The sequence below is a fragment of the Hibiscus syriacus genome, unplaced genomic scaffold (assembly GCF_006381635.1).
Source record: "Hibiscus syriacus cultivar Baekdansim isolate YM2019G1 unplaced genomic scaffold, ASM638163v2 tig00110030_pilon, whole genome shotgun sequence".
In the NCBI taxonomy this organism is placed as follows: Eukaryota; Viridiplantae; Streptophyta; class Magnoliopsida; order Malvales; family Malvaceae; genus Hibiscus; species Hibiscus syriacus.
The window spans coordinates 698,301-722,526 of NW_024062572.1; the positions used below are offsets into that span (position 1 = coordinate 698,301).

Consider the following 24,226-nt stretch of genomic DNA (forward strand, 5'->3'; position numbering starts at 1 on the left):
TTCATCATTTTAATATTTTGCCTTGACACTCTAAGAGCTTTTCAGGATTAACCGGTGCCTAGACAAAACATTCCTAGATTTTGTAAGAGCTTTCGAGAGATTTCCATTCTTCTATGAATATATTCTTAAATTCGAGAGAGTTAGGGAAGATCTACATGAACAACAGAACTGATCTGGCATGGTAAGGTTTTAATATGCCTAAGAGAAAAAGAGAGGGTTTCATTCGAATAAAAGGGGTAGTTACTTGAGTGGATAGGCAATGAATGCAGTTTACGCCAAGGGGTATTGCCCAACAATAGTTTGACAAACCAAGGGTTGTAGTTCAGGTCGACTAATATCGTTGTAGAAATCGTTCTTGAATACTCCAGTAATCCTGTCAGGCAACTTAAGTATAGCTCACCAATTCATTCTAGACATAGGATAATTTTTCATCTTAGCAAAGTCAACCCAAGTACTCCTTAAAGAAGTCTTTCTGTGTGAGGTTTCTCTGAATATATTAAACTCAACATTTTTATTCGCTTTAATAATTTTGACTAATTAACTTTTGTAATTTTTCCTTGCCTCGACTACACTTTTTTGCATCACATACTTTACAATAGTTCTTACTTAGACAATACTTTTCCATTAGTTTATTTCTCTTAGTATTACTTGTTTTTTTTTCGACAAGAAATCTAGGACTAGTTGGTGATACCTAGTTCTAGCTACAGCAAAACATCAATAATTCTCACCAATCCCTATGGATACTATGTTCAACTCACTACTATATTACTTGCATAGATTGTGTACACTTTCATAGATTTGCTTCCCTTATCATATACATTTACAAGCGATCAAGCGACTGCATGAGCACACAAATATCTCCATACCTGAAAGTGACCATAATCACACCAACTTTGTCGTAAATGAACTTTAAATATTTCTCGCTCTCCTCCTTTGTTACGATGTATGCATCCAATAACAACAAAAGTATGTCTAATTCGATTCAAGTTATGAACAAACATTGAAGTTGCTAATCATTAATTTGTTTCCACCATTGTATGCCTAAATTTTACCTCTATTTATCAGACACTGAATTTTATTCCCTTTATTGGACCAAACTTTAGCCAACCTAAAGTATTTCTCTTTCACAACACTTGTTATAGGGATATCACGTGTACCTTTTAGTAATGAATTAATGGCCTCAACAAGCTTTGTTATCATGTGTCTGTATCGTTGGTCACCGTCGTATGTGTGCGATCATTTTTCCCACTCGATTTTTTAAGCCCACTTCCAAACACGCTCATCATAAACCTTCAAATTCTCTAATATTTTATCAAAATTTGGTTGGATTAGTTCCTGATGCTGATAATAATAATGCTCCAACACAGTGAAAGCATACATTATCGTATAAAGTAATAAAGTGGAAGTTCTTAAGCATCGGATGACGAACTCAGAGCTAAAAATTTATAGTAGAGTTTTGTAAAAGAGTAATAGAAATTTGATTATAATGATCGAAGAAAAGTCAACTGCAAGATAATGAAAGCAAAATGATAAATGTCAAGTAGTACTACAACATTCAAGGGAGCGACAAATCAAGGATTAAATATATTTGGATACTATTTTGAAGTTTCTACTCAGCATATACTCAAGGCAGTGCATTCATGTGTCTCACAAATATTAACATCATTTAATTAACAAAAATCTATCTTCACTAATTCAATTTAATTAAAAAGTTAACAATGCTTGACAGTTGGAAGTATATATTTCTATATATCAAATGTTGCTCTTGAAAAACTCCAAAGATGCATAAAAGTAGTATGAAAAATTCATAAAATTCATCTCAAAAAATCATGAAATCACATACATAAAGACAACTTCATTTATAAAATTATTTCACAAGTACGACAACACATAAAAACAACATTCAAATACAAAACAAAGCAAAAACATTTAATCTAACTACTTATGTTCAATGGAATAACATTCAACTAAACAACAAACTCTTCCCTATCTCTACAAAAAGATGGAAAATAAAGTTGAATCATCTTGATCATCGCTACTACACGGCGTTGCTACCTTGTTGTTGCTTCACTCCCCTGCGGTGGATTTAAGCTTCCATGGAAGGTGGTAAAATAGAAAAATAAAATGATGATGTGGAAAAATTAGGGTTCCAAGAGATTAAGAAAATGTTGTATTTGGTTAAACTTTCCACCAATAGAAAAGTTATCTTCTTTCCTAAATTTTCTTTTATTTAAAATTCAAATTCTAGCCTTATCTTCAGCAATTAATAAAATTCAAATCCAGACTTATCTTCACCAGCTAATCAATTCCTAAAATTTCTCTAACTGCCTGGTGATGTGTCGGATGCTACAGTAATTGTTCAGCAATTCTGTCTCGTATCAGCGCACTGCAACACCTACAACATCAGACAAAGTCACAGCATCATAGTAGCAAATTCATAGCAAAATCACCAAAATCAGCCCAAGTATCAACAATTCTCTCCCAATATGCAAATGAAGTAAAATATGCTAAAATTATTCTAAATGTGATCCTAAACATGATAGTGTACAAGCTTAAACTAAGTAAAAAGGCCCTAAATAATAACTCTTTTTTAGAGTTATAAGTTCGTATCATGATTCATAATATATATTTTGTTAACATCGATTTTAAACAACACATAAATGGATAAACGTGTTGAAAATAAAACTTACCCATTCTTACTAACTCGCTGTGAATGAGGTCGTTTTGAAACTTCTCGATACAGTTCTTACCAATATGGCAGATACAATATATGGGCTATATGTGTGGAGGTGTCCAATGACTTCCTAGTCATTCAATTGCTACAAAAAGGCTTGTTTCTGGATCGGATATCAAGTAAACTTTATCTTCTCGAAAGACATACTTAAGAAGATTGGTCAAAAAAATCTCAAACCTCTATTGTTTCTCCTTCAACAATGGTGAATACAATATTGATTATATTTCATTAACCATCTTACACAATTGTTATCAACAGTACATGTTTATATAGATCGTACAACCATATACCATCTACTTGGATCATATGTTTGCAAAATGGTAATCCTTTTAGGCATAACTTGAATGCCCAAAAGAGACTATAGAATATTCTATTTCCTTAAAGAAGTTGACATTCTTGGTTGTGTGCAAGCATGGTTTGAGATTCACTATGGTTCACATGATGAATCATTTCATAGCTTGTAACAAATTTGGTAGCTCGTTGTATGATGTATCCCAATAGCCATATATCAACCTCTTTGCCTTGTATTTCGCATGCCAAATCGGTTTATTTTACATTATATCTAAACTAGTCTTGAATAGATGTATCTAACATTAAACAAGTGATCCTTAGATTTTGTTCAACCAAAACCTTCACATATTGGCATATTACATTGAAGTCCAATAGTTGGTGGTCTTACTCAATGACTTTTCATAAACAAGTGTAAGGACACTCTGAGTAGTCATTTGCACTCGGGGTTATTGCGTGTTGTGAGTACTAATAAATTATACGCAAATGATGAGCAAATATACACAAGTGCAATAAGTAATAGAGTGATGAGTGAGTGTCGTCTCCACAGGGATTGGTGGAAATTATGAGTTTGACCATAGCACTACACTAATTTATCTAAGTATAGAAATGATATATTCACTAATGATGTTTCAGTAATGGAAATGTAAGAGTGAATGAAATGATGGTTAGGGAGTGTGATTGAGTGAATAATGTCGAGGCAAAAGAGCAGTTTATAATGATGAATATGATGAAAATGTCGAGGCAATGTAAAATGGTAAAAACAACAAATAAATAGAATAGCTTGATAATCCTCACACGACTTCTGGAATGAATGGTGGGGAGACACTTAAGGAGCTGAAAACTTATCTTTCTAGCGATCTAGTCTTTTAAGGTTTTAATTATTCGACAGAGTTTGCTAAAAGTGTTCTCAATATCTCTAGTCATAAGAACCTAACAGAATTGAATGCCATGGCATCTCCTCTCAGTCTCAATTATGGCAGCCTACATTATTGATGACGCACTACCCCTCTTAGTCATTGAAATCCTAGTTTAGTCTCTCTCAAGTACTAAGGGATTAGGCTATAGTGATTAATTATACCCCATTGTTTATGTTAACCTTACTTAAGTTTCTCTCGAACACTTAAGAATTAGTGACTAGATTTCTCTCAAACATCTAGTCTTCATATAAGAAATGGACACTCTCATGCCTCCTACAAGATTACAAGATGAATCACACATAAATAAAACAAGTAAAAACAAAATATAAACATCCATCAACCATTAAAATAAAGTTTCAAGCATCCATCAAATGAACCACACCAAATATAGCTTAGTTTATGGCGGGGTTTGAACAAATCATAAAGTATACTCAATCGTTCATTCAACCTTATAACCCAAGTAAAGTTTCAAGCTTTAACAATGGATCAAAGGTTGGAGAAGAAAGCAATAGGTACACACAGTCGGCACTTCACTTAAACCACCACGGACGGCTATAGCGTGAGCACCTCTCGGATGCTACGTCACTCCCTCGAGCTTCACTAATGGAGGAACACCAATAAAAATGGAGAAAGATGAACGGTAAGGGAGGTAAAGAAAATGGAGAATATGGTGATGACTTTTCAAGCTTTTTCAAGAATTATCTCTCTTTCTCTTGTGAGGTGTCCTTATAAATAAAATATCTAAGGGTATTGTTGGGTAATTTTACACACCCATCATACCCCCAAATTCATTTCTTATATGTGAAGTTTATCTCTAGAGATAGTAGTGTGTCCTATTCAGGCAGTTATTAATAGCATACACGTGCTTTGATAGCTGCTCTCTTGTGAAAATATCTCTTTATCTTTTTCTGCACCAGAAATGTCAAGGCATCGCAGTATGCTTCAGCAACATGTGATGTCACGACATTCTTATCAACTTACCCTATGTTACTTTTTTCACGCACATCACTAGCCATCCACACCTTTCCCATCATACAACGCTTTAACAAAGTAAAAATAACACAATCACCACAAATGCAACTACATGCAACTATATGAATCTAAATTGACCTATATAAACCCTTAGACAAACAATAACTTAAGTAAAAAGGGCCTTAAACGTAGACTTTTTATGGAGTTATTACACCCCAAAACTTAAGCTATTACTTGTCCTCAAGCAATGGATAGTAATTAACACAATCAAAATGTCATGACAATTTTCAGCAATAAGACAATCAAGAAAAAAGTAGAATTTCAACCCTCAAAGAAGTTGGCTTCAACATGCTAGACATATCAAGAAACCAAGTACTTTTCCCTAGATCAAGATTCTTTGTGGTTGTATGTGTGTGTTATTGTATCTAATATATACTTAATGAATCTAGGTAATTTCTATTTGATTTCCCTAGTTTTGCCATGTCATTTACTCATTCATTAAACACATTTATACTTCATTTTTACTTAATACACAATTTTTTACGTTGTTACGCAGAGAGTCAGCCCATCACAACTATGGTATACACTTGATGTGGCTTCCATTTATTAAAATGTGGTATCCAGGCATTTCCTCAATAGTGCAAACACATAGAGTCATCTTGTGACTACTTTCATTCACTCGTATGCGCATGGCTGCCATTTATTAAAGAGAGTTCCAGGTAATGCCACGGTAAATACGAGTGTCCCTCTACAGCTATACAGAAGCATTTATTCATGATTAAACAAAATTTAGACATAAGGGAGTTCTTTAAACAGTGATTTATCATTTAAGTATAATACCAAATTTTAATGTCAATACTAACCAGAGTTCTTTCATAAAAACTTCCTAAATTCCTTAAGTATAGAGAACATACAAATTGTGTAAGAATAATTCATAAAGCATCAAGTCATAGAGTCAGCTCTATCATTTCAAGAGTCATTTGCATTCAATTTCTAGCGTAAAGAATTCGTCATCATCGGGTATCATCAAAACATTTCATCTAACTGTCCTACCAATTACTGATGCCATGGCATAATTTATGCTAATACTATCATGCACATATTCTACAGAGAACACTACCTCCCACAAACTTGAGAGAAGTATTGTCCTAAATGCTTAAAAGAATTAAGGAATTAATAAAACTAAATCCAATGTCATGCTATGCAAAAACGAATGCAAAATGAGGTACCTCGATTTCTATAGTGGTGGCGGTGTTGCAGTGGTGATGCTTGTAGTTCCACACCTGGTGTGCTTCCTTAGTGGTGTGGGGTTGGATTCTAGAGATGTTGAGTAGTAGTGGGTAATATAGGTGTTGACGCGACTGGATGATGTCTTGATACGATGGTGGGTTCTACGCATGGAAGGAGTCTCTAGTAGGTCCTTACAATACAAAACAATTTGTAAATATCCATAAATAATAAAAAATAAGAAATAAAAATAAATTATTTATTTATACACAAATAGAAAAATCCAATGTCATGCCATTGAAATTTGGTTCATGGGGTAGGCACACTCAACCCTCGTGCAGATAAAGCACCGACTTGTCATGCAAAGGTGGAGCTTCATTGTAAACTTTCAAGCGTTGAACGTTGAATTTAAAGATTGTCTCATATTCTATACTTTTTATATCAACTTCTCCATAAGGGTAGACGTGATGCACCTCACATGGTCCTGACCATCTAGATTCTAGCTTTCCAGGGAAGAGTTTAAGCCTTGAATTGTAAAGTAATATGTGTTGGCCAACATGAAATATCGTGGCATCAGCTTTTGGTCATGTCACTTTTTGGTCTTTTATTTGTATAGCTTGACATTCTCATATGCTTGTTCCTTGAACTATTTAATCTCATTAAGCTCAAGCAGTCTTTGCTCCCTAGCTAATTGAGCATTGAGATTTAGCCTCTCGATGGCCTAATACGCTTTGTGTTTCAGCTCAACAAACTTCCCATACACTAACTTGAAGGGTGACATGCCTAGAGGAGTCTTAAAAGTTGTTCTATATGACCAGAATGCCTCATCTAACTTTGGTGGCCAATCTTTCTACCTCGGATTCACCACTTTTTCTAAGATCTACTTTATCTCATGGTTGGATATTTCAGCTTTGCCATTTGTTTGTGGATGGTATGCCATGGAAATCTTGTGACATACTACATGTATTCTCAATGCCTTGGCTATCAACTTGTTATCAAAGTGGGTTCCCTTGTCGCTAATGATGGCTCGAGGCACTCCAAACTGAGTAAATATATTATTATGTAAAAACTTAAGCACGGTTTTGGAATCATTCTTTGATGTTGCAATTGCCTCCACCACTTGGACATATAATCCACAATAAACAAAATGTACAAATCACCATAAGAATATGGGAATGGTCCCATGAAGTCAATGCCCCAAACATCAAACAACTCAATTTCCAAAATGTCTTGCAATGGCATTTCATGTCGCCTAGATATGTTCCCAATGCATTGGCATCGATCACAAGACTTGTAAAATACGTGAGCATCTTTGAACAATGCTTGCACTCTACATGTAAAATGTGTTGGCCAATAAAAGCTTGATTGCAGAACCTTAGCAGCGGTCTTCGCTCTTCTAAAATGGCCTCCACTTGGGGACATGTGACAATGGTATATGATGTATTGTTCTTACTCTTCAGGTACACTTCATCTAATGATTTGGTCTGTACAATGCTTGAATAAATATAGCTCATCCCAAAAGTATAAGTTTTCATTGTGCTTGAACTTTTTCTTGTCTTGGCTATTCAATTCAAAAGGTAGTATACAACTAAAAAAAATTAACAAGGTCAGCGTACCGGCATATAATATTTTCTCATCAGGGAATTCCTTTTGAATATCTAAAATGTCATGGTATTCAGAATTTTTCTCTAGCCTAAATAAATGATCAACAACTTGATTCTTAGTACCTTTTTCTATCTACAACCTCCAAGTTAAATTATTGCATAAGTAAGATCCACCTAATAAGTCAAGGCTTGGCATCCATGTTGTTCACTAAGTATTTTATAGCTGAGTGATCAGTGTGAACAATAACCTTAGTGCCTATTATGTATGGTCTAAACTTATCAAATGCAAAAACCACAGCAAGTAATTCCTTATCGGTGATTGTGTAATTCAATTGTACCTCATTCAAGGTACGGCTAGAGGAAATAATCACAGACAAAGTATTATCACAACCTAAATAAATATATTTAAGATGTCTTGGAAAAGGTTTTAGTTCTAGGGTAGGTTAATGCAATAATGATGGCTTAGAAGGAATAAATTCATCAAAATCAAGGGGTTCAAAGTAGTAAGATAGATTGCTCCACCCCAATTGTCAATTTTTCATGCTCCTCTATGTTTTCATCTTCAATTAGCTAATCATTGACTGCTAGCTGAAAGAAATTGTTTTGGAAGAGTTGTTCAATTTCTTCTTCAATTAATGAGTTCATTTTAAAAATGCCTTGCCATTCTTCATAATCATCATCATACTTAAGAGTACGAAAAATATTGACAGTCGTACACTGATCGGTAACTCTCATGGTAAGTTGACATTTTTCACAATCAATCAGAACTAAACCAGTGGCTAGGAAAGGCCTACTCAAGATGATGGGCGCCTTGGCATCAACTTCACAATCAAGGATAAGGAAGTTAATTGGGAACACAAATTTTATTCACTTTCACTATGAACTCCTCGATTCTCCCTTTAGGTCTAAATAGGATCGGTTGGTAAGTTGTAAAATCATAGAGGTGGGTCTGGCATTTCCCATACCAAGCTTCAAGAATATAGATTTTGGCATTAAGTTCAAACTTGAACCAAGGTCAGATAGTGTCTTTCCAAAAAAATTTAGTTCCTATAGAACAAGAAATAATAAAGCTGCCCGAATCATTTTGCTTTGGCGGCAACTTACTCAATACGAAGCAATATTCTTTTGTTGTGGAAACTATCTCATATTTCTTAACTTTCCTCTTCTTGGTGAAAAATTACTTAAGAAAATTGGAATAATTCAGTATTTGTTCAATGTCTTCCAAGAGAGGTACATTAACGTGGAGGTGATCAATAATGTCCACAAACTTTGTAAACTAAGTTTCATCATTTTTCTTCTTCAATCTTTGTGGGAAGGGCGGTGGGGTCTAACTTCCTCAACTACAGGAGTAGAAATTGATTTTTCATTGGCATTGGGAATTTAGTGCTTCAACAAGTTCACTATTAAAACCCTCGTCTTTATCTTTCTCGACAATGATATCATCATGTAATTCAGGTTCAACTTGTTCAAAAGTGGGGGTAGAATCATCATGTTATTTTCCACTAAACTAGACTTGTTGATTAATTTGAGTTCCACTCTTAAGAATTAATACATTGCATTGTTCTTTTTCATGAGGTTTAGTGACTTCAGTGTCACTCGGCAATCGTCTTTGTTGACGCTATTGCAATATCGTGGCAATTTGACCAACTTGACCTTCCAAAGCTCTCAAAGAAGAGCCATGGCTTTGAAGTAAGGTGCCTTGACTATGAAGCAAAGCTCCTTGATTTTTTAATTGAAGTAGAGTGGTCTTGTAGTATTATATTCGTGGTAGATATGAAATCTTGAGTAGTGGTCTCCAAAGAACTAGTGTTTGCTGAAGATAAGGCTCCCTTGTTAGCAATAAGCCATGGCATAGTGTTTTGGTAGCCTCGAGATTAAGTATAATTTTGCTGACAAGTAGGTTGACTAGCATTAGGAGCTCCTTGATTACCCCATAAAAAGTTAGGGTGTTTGCTCCATCCTACATTATAGGTGTTAGAATAGGAATTGTTATTACCTCGATTGAAATTACTTACAAAAATGATGGACTCATGATTGGTTGGTCATTCGCTCTAATGATGATTGTCGTGGCATAAAAAACATGCCAAACTAGTTGTCTTCACTTTCTTCACCTCAGTAAAGTGTTGTAAGTTTTTCAACATATTCGTGATAGTTGAGAGTTGAGTGGACACAGAATCCCTTGGTATCTAACTCGAATGCTCTAAGTTCTTTTCTCCCAATTCCAAGCCTTAAAGACAGAAATTGATAGTCATTGTTGGCAATTCTATCCAAAATAGCAAACGCCTCAGTAGGATTTATCAAGCAATGTCCCATTTGTCTAGGCATCAAGCATCATCCACGTGGGTGCATTGACTCCATTATAAAACATAACTACTTGAGTCCAATCTTGAAAACCATGATAAGAACATTTGCGAAACAAACTCTTGTAATTATCTCAACATTCATATATAGATTCATCATCACCTTGGTGAAAGGATGTTATGACATTCCTTAGTTGAGTGTTCATATTTGACGGGTTATAGCGCAATAGAAAACTTTTACAAAGATCGACACATGATTCCATCGAACCAGATGGAACACCACCCAACCAAGCCCTCTCTCGGTCACTCAAAGAGTATGGAAATAACTTTAGTTTTAGCACATCCTCATGCACTCCTTGTTGGCTGAAAGAATTACAAACCTCCAAAAAGTTACGAATGTATTTTATGGCATCTTTAGTTGTCATGCCCCTAAATTGCCCTATAAAATTCAGTATATTAAACATCACATGTTTGAGTTTGAAATGGGCTGCTTGAATTTTGGGTGCCACAATTCCAGGATTCATATCATCCAGCAAAGGATTCAAATGATCACGAATGGCACGAGGCCAATCAAAAGACCCAGCATTGTGAAATGCCCCTCATTCTAATTGCCTTCTTCTTAACCACTGCTCTGGTTCCCAATTGGATACATATTTTCTCGAATACTTTGAGTACGTCTCCTTTTCCTAAAAAAATCTCTCAATCTCAGGTTCAATTGGTTCTAATGGCTCATCGGAATGTCTTCTAGGCATACACCAAATAAGCCTGAAAAATAATAAATTGAAATAACAAGTAAACTATACAAAAAATAAAGAAGTAAAATAAAATGCTATGGCAAATTAAATAACTCCACGTTGCCAACCCCCGACAATGGCGCCAAAACTTGTTGCATATTGTGAGTACTAATAAATTATACGTAAATGATATGCAAGTATACACAATCGCAATATGTAATAAAGTGATGAGTGAGTATCGTCTCCACAGGGATTGGTGAAAATTATGAGTTTCACCACATCATTACACTAATTTATCTAAGTGTATAAATGATATATACACTGATGATACTTAGACAATGGAAATGTGAGAGTGACTGAAATGATGGTGAGGGAGTGTGATTGAGTGAATAATGTCGTGGCAAAAGAGCAGTTTATAATGATGAATATGATGAAAAAGCCAAGGTAATGTAAATGGTAAAAATAGCAAATAAATGGAATAGCTTGATAATCCTCACATGGGAAACTACTTCAGGAATGAATGGCGGGGAAACACTTAAGGAGCTAAAAACTTATCTCTCTAGCTGATCTAGTCTTCTAATGTTTTACTTTTCAATGGAGTTGCTAAAAGTTTCTCGATATCTCTAGTCCTAAGGACCTAATAGAATAGAATGTCACGGCATCTCCTTTCAGTCTCAACTATGGCAACCTACACTATTGATGACGCACTATCCCTCTTAGTCATTGAAATCCTAGCTTAGTCTCTCTCAAGTACTAAGGGATTAGGATACAGTGATTAACTATACCCCATTGTTTATGTTAATCTTACTTAAGTTTCTCTCAAACACTTAAGAATTAGTTACTAGATTTCTCTCAAACATCTAGTCTACATCTAAGAATAGACACTCTCATGCCTCCTACAATCTTAGAAGGTGAAGCACACATAAACAAAACAAGTAAAAACAAAAGATAAACATTCATCAACCATTAAAATAAAGTTTCAAGCATCCATCAAATGAACCCCACAAAATATAGCTTAGTTCATGGTGGGGTTCAAACAAACCATAGAGTATACCTAATCTTTCATTCAACCTTACAACCCAAATAAAGTTTTAAGCTTTAAAAATGGAGCAAAGGTTGGAGAAGAAAACACTAGATGTGCACGATCGGTACTTCCCTCAAACCACCACTAATGGTTATAGCGTGAGCTCCTCTCGGATGATTCGCCACTCCCTCGAGCTTAACCAATGGAGGAACACAAATAAAAATGGAGAAAGAGGAATGGTAACAGAGGTAGAGAAAATGAAGAAAATGATATGGATTTCTAAGCTTTTTCCAAGAATTATCTCTCTCTTGTGAGGTGTCCTTATAAATAAAATATCTATGGGTATTTTTAGGTAATTTTGCACTCAAAATACACATCATACCCCCAAATTCATTCCTTGGGAGTGATGTTTATCTCCACAGGTGGCAGTGGACTCCATTCAGGCAGTTATAAGCAGCAGACACGTGCTTTGACAGTTATCCTCTTGTGAAAATATCTCTTTGTCTTTTTCTACGGCAAAAATGCAAAGGCATTGCAGTCTGCTTCAGCAACGTGTGATGTTGCGACATTTTTCTCAGCTTACCCTATGCTCATTGTTTCTGTACATCACTAACCATCCACACCTTTCCCATCATATAACACTTTAACAAAGTAAAAATAACACAACCACCACAAATGCAACTATATGAATCTAAGATGAACTATATGAACCCTTAGACAAATAATAACATAAGTGAAAAAGGCCTTAAAAGTAGCCTTTTTATGGAGTAATCAGGGGTTATATTTAACACACTTTATATATAGGGTTTTCTGGTTAGACTCTGCAACGTTGCGATCTACATGACCTTTTATGTAATACTCTTTAATCACCAATGTAGCTTTATTTTTTTCTCTAAATTGCTTCCCAAATGATAATTCACCTGAGTTTTTGGATGATTCAATCATGCATTTTGAAGTTAAATGTGACATCTCTGGGAATTCAACTGTGTTCATGCATCATAATCTATCTTGTATATGTGAAGGGTAGGTTGATACGGTGCTAGATATTCATCAATGGCCAAATCAAGTTCACCACCACCGAAAATAATGTTAATGTAAGCCAAAATAGGTTCATCAGCTTCTTCATCTTCGCTAGAGTCATCATGTATTTCTCCTAAGGGATTATTGAAATCAATATCAATAGTTGATTTTGGATGATGTATGTTTCTTTCCCCATACACACCTGCTGCGAATGTTCTACCGACTTCATTTGCACTTTCCAACAACACTACAGAATTGTTTATCGACCTATATGTTGGGTCGTCAAACTCACTCCCGAAATTCATTTAAGATGAATTTCCAACCACATTTCTTGACAACCCATGAACATCAAATATCTTATGCACCTCAACAAATAACTCAATAACTAGAATATTTGTCGAGTCATGTAATTTAATCATAGTTCTAATATCATCATATTCTTCAAGTGGTACTGCAACATACTTGACTGGATTGAGACATACCATAAACTTGTACCTCAAGGCATCAATTGTAGCTCAAATTTTTCTTTCTATCATCTCCTTCATTTATACAAATGTGGTGTTCGTTTAAACACCATATTTATAAGTATTTCAGACTGAAAAAAACACCAACCTAATTTTCCATAATCTATCCATTATAATGTATAATAATGAATAAGTTGTTGCTCATTTTCTCTACATACGAAAAATATATATATTTAGAATAAAAATACATAATTTTTAATAATATTTCGCTATTATTTAAATATATACATCTAATTGTTTTAACATGTTTACTACAATAGCAAATTAATACTATTAAAAGATTATAATAATGATTCGAAAAGTAAAATAAAACTAAGAAATTATAAAACCAATATATATTAATATAACAATAAATCATAAAATACTTCAAATAAAATCTCTTCTTACTTGAGAACTTCTTCCCATAATTAAAAAATCTTTAGAAACAACTTCTCACTCACTCCTTAATCTGCAAAAGAACACAATAATATTATTTAACAAAATAATATAATTATTTATTTTATTTCTACAATTAAATTTAAACTTACCACACAAAAAAACTATTCATCTTTCGAACTTTCTTCTCCCTTTTTCCTGCCTTTTCCTTTCCTTTTTTTTCCTGACAAACACTCTTGTTTTCTTCTCTCACCTGTGCATGATCGCTAAACCCAACTCCCCATTTTATAAAATTTTAAAATGATGCACAACTCCCCATTTTATAAAATTTTAACTGGTGCACAATATTGACACCATTATTATTGTTGAACCATACATCCAACTCCCCCCGCAATTATTTTCACTACCATGTAAGGATGACATGCAGAGTTATTGGAGAAGACACATTGTAGTCTATGTCTTCCTGATCGAGCCAAAAATAAATTGTAAGCGTGGAGTCTTCTCCGGTTGAAGACACGTTTTGGGCATAGAATTTTTTTGAAATTATATGGAGTACATGATGTCTTTGAAGTTTCCTGTAGTAAAAACTCTAATTGACAAATAATATTTATACTAAATTATTTGAGGGAATTTTTTTTTTCAAACGCATCGTCTTAATCATTTTATCAAAAAATATTATAAAGAATATTACACTTTAAATTATAAATTTTAGATTATAGCGCATAACCACGCATATCATTAACCAACATTAAGTGTTAATATTCTTTAGAGAGCCATACATATATTGCAGATCAGATATTACATGAACTGTCCACCTCCGCTACTCTCATCTCTCTGATATCCGAAACCTCCTAAGATCTCCCGGAGAATAAGAACAAAAACAAAAAGAATGATGCGAGCTAAGCAAATGCCATCGTCTTCCACGAGATCCAAATCCAAAATCCTCCTCCTCTTCTTCACCCTCTCTCTCCTCGCTCTCTGTTTCCTCTTCTTCTTCTCCACTCCCTCTGATCCCACCGCCTCCTCCTCCGTATATACTCACCCGCACCCCCTTATCCCACCCGAAACCTCTTTCGAGGCTTCCCTCGAAGACTTCCTCACTCACAAGGCTCCCAGTTACCGCACTTCCGACGATACTGTGCGTTCCGCGCTCCAAGATGTCGTCACGAGCTTCGACGACCGGAAGTTCTTCAAGGAAATGGAGTGGGTGCACCGAGATCCGTACTACCCGCTGAATTTCCCGATTAGGGTTTACGTTTACGAGATGCCCAAGAAGTTCACCTTCGATTTACTTTGGTTGTTTCGGAATACTTATCGAGAAACGTCTAATCTAACCTCCAACGGAAGCCCTGTTCACCGTTTGATCGAACAGGTAAAATTATCAAGTATTCTAATTGGGTTTATTCCTCTTTGAAATCTGTTGAAGATTCTCGATTGGAGTGCTGAGAAAATATAAGGAACGGAAAGTATCCTTCCTTTTCAAGAAAAAAAATGATTCTTATAATTTTTTTCCTTTAAATTTTGTTCTTCTGCTGGTGCAGCATTCTGTTGATTATTGGTTATGGGCGGATTTGATTGCGCCGGATTCCGAAAGGCTTTTGAAAAATGTTGTGAGAGTTGATAAGCAGGAGGAGGCAGATTTGTTTTACGTGCCATTCTTCACCACAATTAGCTTTTTCTTGTTGGAGAAGCAACAATGCAAGGCGTTATATAGGGTGTGAGTGCATTTCCGATATTTTCATTTATTCTTTAAAAGAGGAGCTTGATTTCACTCCTATTCTGCTGATTGTTTTTTTGTGTCTTTGGAAGGTTCATGTGTTGTGATGTGCATATTTTGTTATTATGGTTTATCAATGTTGACAATATAGGTCAATGTATTAACGAGTGTTTGGTTTGAAAGGGAGGTAGGGGAAGTAACTAAAATCATAATTGGGTCAAGACCTATGCATTTTCTCTATTGATTTTGCTGCGTGTTTTAGTTTCCTTGTACGCAAGCCACTAAGCTGAATTCTCATATTTAATTTAGATAAACTTGTTTTTGTGGGTTATCATGGTTTTATCATGTAATTCATGAATTACTTTATCCTTAGTTAATCCCATTATTATTATTATTATTATTATTATTATTTGAAAAGGTTTTGTGAGACATATAGGACAAAGTAGTGTGTAATTTACCTTAAAAGGACTTTGTCTGTATTATTGTATGTGTACATTTGTGCTATTAGATTTTAGAATTACTTGTCCTAGGCTCTTGTTTTCTGTTGTTGCAGGAAGCCTTGAAATGGGTGACAGATCAGCCTGCTTGGAAACGATCTGAAGGAAGGGATCACATATTTCCCATTCATCATCCATGGTCCTTTAAGTCGGTTCGCAGATATGTAAAAAATGCAATTTGGCTTTTACCAGATATGGATTCTACAGGGAATTGGTAACTATATAACTAGTGCAAATAATATTTATCTTGCGAGTTTACATTCATTTCAGCTTCTGAAAAGTGATCTTCTGACATCCTAGGTACAAGCCAGGGCAAGTTTCACTGGAGAAGGACCTCATTCTCCCATATGTTCCTAATGTTGATTTATGTGATGCAAAATGTGTATCAGAAAGTGAATCAAAGAGAACCACACTGCTTTTCTTCCGTGGACGACTTAAAAGAAATGCTGTAAGAGTTCCGTCTGTCTTATTAGTCTGTTTGATTCTTTTTCTTTTTCCTGCTTCAACTAAATTTGATAGAACATGGAAGGAAGTAGGGTAACATGTTGGGCTTACTAAGTGGATGCATATGCATGAGATATATCCCAAGGACATGCCTTTTTCCCCTCCAAACACAAGAATTGTATAACAGGAAAGAAATATTGGAGGGGAGGGGGCAGGACATTGTAATAACCATAATCCTGTGTTCGTTGTTTTTCCATGTGGATTATGGATTTTTTAACTTTAATATGAAGACTTGCCAATTGTTAGTTCGAAACAGAAGGTGAAACAAGTAAGAAAGATGTGTTGGGCTTTTTCTTCATGTGTGTGTCTATGGTTGCTTCTTGAGGGTAAGGTAGAGATTGAAAAGGCATTTAAAAGTTAGTGACTAAAAGTACAGTTATGCTGAAGTACTCCCCCTCTCCTTTGATTCTGTTTGAGATATCGGTTCTCTTAAAAGCTGGTTGAATTTATTTTTATTATTTTACTTGTTGGCGCTCTTTTCCAAATCCTCATCGTCTTTCTCTAATGAATTATGGATCTTTTATCTTTAATACAAAGACTTGCCAATTGTTAGTTCGAAACAGAAGGTGGTGAAACAGGTAAGAAAGATGACTTGGGCTTTTTCTCCATATGTGTGTCTATGGTTGCTTGATAGTAAGGTAGAGATTGTAAAGGCATTTAAAAATTTAGTTACTAAAAGTACAGTTATCCTGAAGTAGCCCCCCCCTGATACTCTTTTGAGTATCAGTTCTCTTAAAAGCTGGTTGAATTGTTTTTATTTTTTTTATTTGTTGGCGCTCTTTTCCAGATCTTCGTGTCTTTTTTTTAATGGTTGACCAGAGAAGTGCTTTACCTGTTTTCTCTCCAACATTCTCTCTCCTGTGTCTCACATGCTAATATATTTCATTCATTCTTTTGGATGCTTAATTTGTAATTTTGCTTTTTCAGGGAGGAAAAATACGCTCTAAACTTGTAACAGAATTAGCAGGTGCAAAGGATATAGTGATAGAGGAAGGAACAGCTGGGGAGCAAGGGAAAGCTGCTGCTCAAAAGGGGATGCGCATGTAAGATTGAATGGTTCACTTTTACAATTCTTTGTCCAGCTATATCATAATGGTTATGTTGTTTCCACTGTCATCAGGTCTATATTTTGTTTATGTCCAGCTGGTGACACTCCTTCCTCTGCTAGATTGTTTGATGCTATTGTCAGCGGGTGTATCCCTGTTATTATTAGTGATGAATTGGAACTTCCTTTTGAAGGAATACTAGATTATAGAAAGGTATGCGTTTTTTAATGCTTTAGTTGCCACTTCAATTCATTGTGGCTACCTTGACTGTGCTTTTTACTTTTGGTTTAGTCATTGCCGAAAAGATGATTACTATATGATACGGAGGGAGTTATTGATATAAGTTGAAATGATTATTCCAGTCAAGTAAAAGCTCAGTCTGTTGAAAATCAGCCTACTGTTTTATTTGTCACGTGATGAAATTAAATAATTTATTATTTATTTGTTGTCATTTTTAGAAAGTTGTTACATGCATTTTTTAGAAGTTAAGGTATGTGTTAGATTGCCTCCATGGTTTCATGTTGCATGAAGTGAATGGTTATAATTTATTTATTATTGGTGGGCAATCTGTAGATCATCATTCATAATGTTAAGAACCAACTTTATGCGTCAATTTGGTGCTTTTTCATCTTGTTTATTTGATCATCAGGATACAAGAAACTCATGATCCTGCTACTGTTCATTTTCCTCTGCTACTTGTGTAACTTGAAGTGGGTAATCTAAATTTGCCGGTGCTTATCTTGATACTCAAGTATGTTTGAAAATGGTCACTTTGAAATGCATGTCTTGGGGTAAAGGGTCATTTTGTTCCAGATAAAGATGAACATGGTTTTACAAAAGTTTCTGCGGAATAGATATGTTGTATTCTGTTGTCTGTGTGGTTTTACAAGAGGATACATTTTATTATCTCCTTTCCCCTTCAAGAATTTGTTTGACTAGCGAAACAGAAGCAATAAATTAAATTTTGCAATGAAGCTCATTGAGCTGCTACCAAGTATTTCATTGGGGTTTCATGATTTCTGCATATTAAACAGTTAGATTAAGTCACAGGCTCTATCGTGTTATTGTTTCCTTTCATGCAGATAGCTATATTTGTTTCTTCAACTGATGCTGTGCAACCAGGTTGGCTGCTAACATATTTAAAAGGCATTAGCTCTACTCAGATCACAGAACTGAGGAGGAACCTTGTGGAGGTTTGTGAGTGCAAATTCTGTATGATGATCCTTCTGTAGTCTGTTGATTTGCTTTGTCTTAAACAATGCTTAGATGGAAAGACTGATGTTTTACCATTGTTGTCTGTGCTTGTACTTGGGTAGAAAATTTTAATATTTGGTTTAGCATTCTCATTTTCTTTTCAATCCAAAACTTGGCATCTTTGAATATAGATCTCTTTATGCCTCTTACAGCCATTTTTCTTGTACATGCGGAGAATTTTAGCATTAGGATTAGTAATGGAATTTCACTTTTTTGAAACCAAAACTTGGCGTTTTTTGAATGTTCATCTCTTTATGCCTTTATGGTATTTTCTTTTAATAATTGGATGGTACTTCATAAATTACTGATGATCTTTCATCTCTCCAAGATAGTATCGATATTGTTAAGCAGTAGCATATTTTATAATGTCAATTTGACTGGAACTTTTGTTCTCATTTTTCCAGTTCTCAAGGTATTTTGTGTACTCTAGTCCAGCTCAACCCTTGGGTCCAGAAGATCTGGTTTGGAGAATGGTTTGTAAATCGGTTCACCACTAGTTTATATTTGATATTCCTAGTCTGAATGACAGGCAATAACGGTGTTGATGGCCTGAGCATTTGGTCTTTAAAGAATAGATGGTTTTGTGTTTCTGGGTTAAGTCTATTTGTTGTTTGTAACAGATGGGTGGTAAGTTGGTGAACATCAAGCTTCATACTCGGAGATCGCAGCGCGTGGTTAAAGAATCAAGAAGCGTGTGCACCTGTGATTGCAGGAGTCGCAACGTTACCACTTCCATTACTTTGTCGCATCAGTCTCTTCCAGTTTGAAGGTGATGTGTACATTCTTTATGACATGCTGTTCATCCCTTCCAAGAACATTTTGTTTCATAATTTGATTTGTCAAAGCCTTGTTGATTTGGTTAGATATGACCCTGTTGAATTGGAGTAATGAAACATGCAATTAATCATAATTATTTTAAAATCTTAATGGCTAAATTTTGTATTCGTACTTTACTTGGTAAACAATATGGCAATTATAATTCATTGTATCCAAAGGAGTGCACGCCATCAGACATCACTGGTTTCGACTGCCCGCCATCACCCTTGAAACCCAAGATCGGAAATAGTCACTTGTGCTGTCGGGGTTGCTGTGGTTTGTTTTATAAAGGTAATCAACACGATAAGTTTTGTCTAAGGAGTGTCCCTGTTCCTTATATTATCAAACATGGACGACGCTACTTCTTTTCCGGTCGTAAATGCAATGGTTGCTGTCTCGATCATAAGGATTTTGGTGCATTCGGATGTAAGGAGTGTGGCTTTGCTTTGGACTTTCCATCCATGACATTCCCGGCACAAGTGTGAGAACCACTTTTTAAGATATGCCACTAAACTGAAAACATGAAACAAACTGAGACAAAATAACTGAAACCAGTCACTGTCCAAACTGCTTGGGCGTATGGGCAGAAGAATAAAACATGTTCAATTGTGTAATCCCAACACCACCACCACATTGAACTATTCATTAGGCTTAATATCCAAATAGGTGCACAAACTATATCTTCTTTGCCCGAATAGGTGCTTTTAGTATTTTGTTAGACCATTCAGGTGTCTAACGTTACAAATATGATCACTTTAAGTGTTTGGGATATAACGGCCGTTAGTTTTTTCTGTTAAGTGATACATGTTATAATCTGTTAATTTTGAAATTTATTTTTTTTATTTTTTTAAAAATATTATTATATTTATTAAAAAAACCCTAATTTCTTTTAAATTACAAAAAAACCTCAAAATCCCTAAAATTAAAATTTCCAAATCCTAACACTAACCCATCACCGCCGCCTTTTTCGGCCACGACCACTGCAATCGACGTAGTCTCTGTCATCATCCTAGTTATATGTCGTTGTAGTTGTTGCCAATTGATCATCGAAATAGTGTTGGATCGTGATTTTCATCTTAGGGTTTGTGAGGTATAAAACGTCGACAAGTCACGATTTTATAGGGGTTTTGATTGTCTGGGGAGGTAAAGTCGGGTGGAGCTTTATTGACGGCAAAAGATGGCAATCGACATGGGTTTAGGGGTTGAAATGAATGTTTTCAAAGTTTAGGGGTTATTTTGAAATTTGTGTTTTCTTTTTTAAAATATATAGAATTTTATTTTTTAAATATTATATAAAATTTTTAAAATTATCAAATTATAACACGTGTCACTTAATAGAGGAAATTAATGTCGCCCGAACACTTAAAGTGGTAACGTTTTTAACGCTAGACACCTGGATAGTCCAAAAAATACAGTAGGCACCTATTCGAAAAAAATATATAGTTTGGGCACTTATTTGGGTATTAAGCCTATTCATTAATGTGTTCCAAATTGAAAGATTTAATAAAGAATGAGTAGATAATGAGAGGAAAGCAGGTCACATTGGTAAACTTAAAACGGATTTTAATAGCAGAACTCAAGACAAGACAAGACATGAAGTGGGAAATCCCAAACTACAGCTTTAAGTCATCGATGCTGGAAAGCACAAGGTTATGTTACCAGTTAGTATTATATTAGCCCAATACAAACATGATTAACGAAATATAACATAACATGTAAAAGTATTAAGTAATACAAATGATTGTAATATCAAAATAGACCTTAATATTTACAAGGTACATCAACTAAGACTGGAAATACATTTCAACACTCAACATAGCTCTAAAGATAAACAATTAATTTATCACAACAATGAAAATGGTTATGACCGAGTTCATTCACATTCACATTGACAACCGATGATCGTTATACTAACAACTCAACATTTTTAAATCAAGATCGGTTTATTTGATTGGAAGAGTAGACCCACATACCAGGTGGCAGTGCATAAATCTGTAGAAAAGCCCTTGCCAACCATTTCCTCCAGGAGTTGGATTGCCATTGAGGTAGAGCTGTTTCAGAAAAACCCCTGGATAATTACGTTATAAGAGATGCTATCAGGCAAACAATCATCATCTCCCATGCTCCTAAACAACTGATATGCTTCGTCTGATAATCCCTCTTTACATAATCCATTAACCATTATATTGTGTGTAAAAAGGTGGGTTTTAAACCATTACGAACAGTTCGTTAAACATCCTCTTTGAACATTCAGTATGCCCAGTTTTGCACAAGCCATCAATTAGGATATTATAAAAGATAATATTGAGTTCGAGCCCACTATTCCACATTGCCTGAAAAACTTTCAAGGCCTCCTTAAGTTTACCTCTTTTGAATAAACCATCCACCAAAATTGAATAGGTCAATAGACTTGGAACTAGTCCAGAAGCAAACATCTCCCTCAAAAGTTCACATGCAGCAGGAACTCTCTTTAATTGACACATACCTTGCATTAGAATGCTATATGCGATAGTATCAGGGGTTGGTCCTGTTTGTGATATTCCATGAAAGAGTCCCATTACTTCGCTGAACCTTTTAGCTTTGCAATATCCGTTGATCATGATGTTGTAACCGTGTATATTGGGTGCACAACCTTTCTGAATCATCAACTGAAATACTCTACTAGCTTTATCCATTTCGTTTTGCAAGCAATGGCCGTCTATAAATGCACTATAGGTAACAACATTAGGCTCAATGCCTTGTTTTCTCATGGTGTCAACAATATCTTCAGCTTTGGAAACCATTCCCTCCTTGCAATAAGCATCAACTAATATACTATACGTGACACAACATTAGACTCAATGCCTTGCTTTCTCATTGTGTCAAAGATATCTATGGCTTCAGAAACCATACCATCCTTGCAATACGTGTCGATCATTATACTATATGTGAAAATATCAAGTGACATATTGTTCTCCCTCATTTCATTCAAAAGCCTCGTTACCTCCTTTTGCCGGCCCAAATTGCACATAGCATAAAATAAGCAATTGTAGATGGCAATATTAGGTCTGTTTCCCTTAACCTTCAATTCGGAGAAGAGGTCGAGAGCCTCCTTCAACAACCCCTTCCTACAAAGATAGTCAATGACAGTTCTATATGTTACAATATTGGGTACAAAGCCTCTTTCTTCCATCATCCTTAAAAACCTAACAGCTCTGTCGGTATTGCCGATCTTACACAACCCATTAAGTATCGTATTGTAAACAATCAAATTAGGCTGATACCCTTTTTCAAACATTTCATCAAACAAACTCAGCCTCGGTAAACTTTATGTGTTTGCAAAGTCCATTAATCAAATTAGAAAAGGTTACAACATCAGGTTCAACACCAAGCTTTAGCATTTTCCCCAAAACAGACAACCCAAAATCAATTGGACCTAATTGACCAAAGCAGTTAATCAAGATGCTCAAAGAATAAACATTATGCGAAACCCCAAATAATTCCATTTGGCTACACAAAGAAACAACAACGGCATAATGGTTCACCCCAACAATGGCTGCCATTAATTTAGTGAATTCCACAATTTAAGGCTTTGGGTATTTCTCAATCATTTATTAAAGAAAAACAAAGCATCATCAACGTTATCAAAACCATCATGCTTTTTTGGGTTTCCCTTTACAGGCATTGAAATTTTGCTTAAAGCTTTAATGCGGGTAGCAATGGTGTTAACAGAAGAGTTGAAAATATAAAGATCCCTTCCACCATTAACAATAGAACGAAGAACTAATGGAGAATGAAGCTTACCCATATATTGAGACTGAGCAGAATAGAAGAAAAAGGGGTGAACTTGAAATTAGCAGTGCTCCAAAGAACAGAAAGGAGGAGAGGGAGAATGCCCAAGATGAAACTTAGAAAGAGAGTATGTATTTTTGCCCTTTCGAAGTATACTATAAATTGGTATTTAGATATTAATGGCTTAAAGTAAAAATGGTTTAAATGCAATTTATATCGAGTTGCTCTTTTTTTTCAATATATTTGGTATAAATATAATGTAGTATAATGTTTTATCATATAGTTTAAATTGTTATCTCATTTATCTTAAACCCTTAATTATGTTAAAAAGTTAAAATAAATTACATATTTAATCACTCAATTATTCATACAATTCCGTTTTGTTAACTTAATTATTATTTTTAAACATCATCACTAAAGTTATTTTTTTAAATTTCGTTTTAATTTTTTATTCAATCCATCCTAAAGTTTAATAATGTGAAACTTCAAACTCTTATTTTCTTATGATAATTTCGGTTGGAAAAAGAGTAAATTTCATTAATGGTTTTAATATTTAAAATAAATTTGTGGTACTTTTAAATATTATGAATTAAAAGATATTTTTAATTTAAATATTATTATGATAATTATTCTTTGAATATGTCAAATTAAAAGGTATTTGTTACATATTTAACTCTAAAGAAACATAGCATTGGCGAGTTCGAAACTGTTACACTCTTTGATGGGTGTAGCGCCATGGTCATGAGCAAATTGCCACCAAAATTGAAGGATATAGGGAGATTTACTATTCCTTACACTATTGACAATCAATACATTGCTACAACATTGTGTGATTTAGGTTCTAGCATTAACCTTATGCCTTTATCTATTTTCAAGAAATTTGGTATTGTTGTAGAACA

General features: G+C 34.8%; 1 protein-coding gene and 1 pseudogene across 2 annotated transcripts; one reads left to right on the forward strand and one right to left on the reverse strand.

Annotated features, from left to right (window-relative positions):
- The first annotated feature begins 14,548 nt into the window (after positions 1-14,548).
- Positions 14,549-19,590, forward strand: LOC120213548 (probable arabinosyltransferase ARAD1). 2 transcript variants are annotated; one of them, XM_039211659.1, is made up of 9 exons: positions 14,554-15,094; positions 15,264-15,437; positions 15,993-16,150; positions 16,237-16,384; positions 17,368-17,483; positions 17,561-17,699; positions 18,569-18,679; positions 19,145-19,213; positions 19,361-19,590. In XM_039211659.1, exons 1-9 carry the CDS (start codon positions 14,612-14,614, stop codon positions 19,505-19,507), a joined length of 1,545 nt encoding a protein of 514 aa, XP_039067590.1. In that variant the 5' UTR covers positions 14,554-14,611; the 3' UTR covers positions 19,508-19,590. The 2 variants fall into 2 exon arrangements, 1 of the variants encoding a protein (XP_039067590.1); XR_005524798.1 differs by lacking the exons at positions 19,145-19,213; positions 19,361-19,590 and adding an exon at positions 17,945-18,044 and having other exon boundaries at positions 14,549-15,094; positions 18,569-18,653.
- Positions 19,591-21,531: 1,941 nt separating this feature from the next.
- LOC120213549 lies at positions 21,532-23,160 on the reverse strand (annotated as a pseudogene).
- Positions 23,161-24,226: the final 1,066 nt, after the last annotated feature.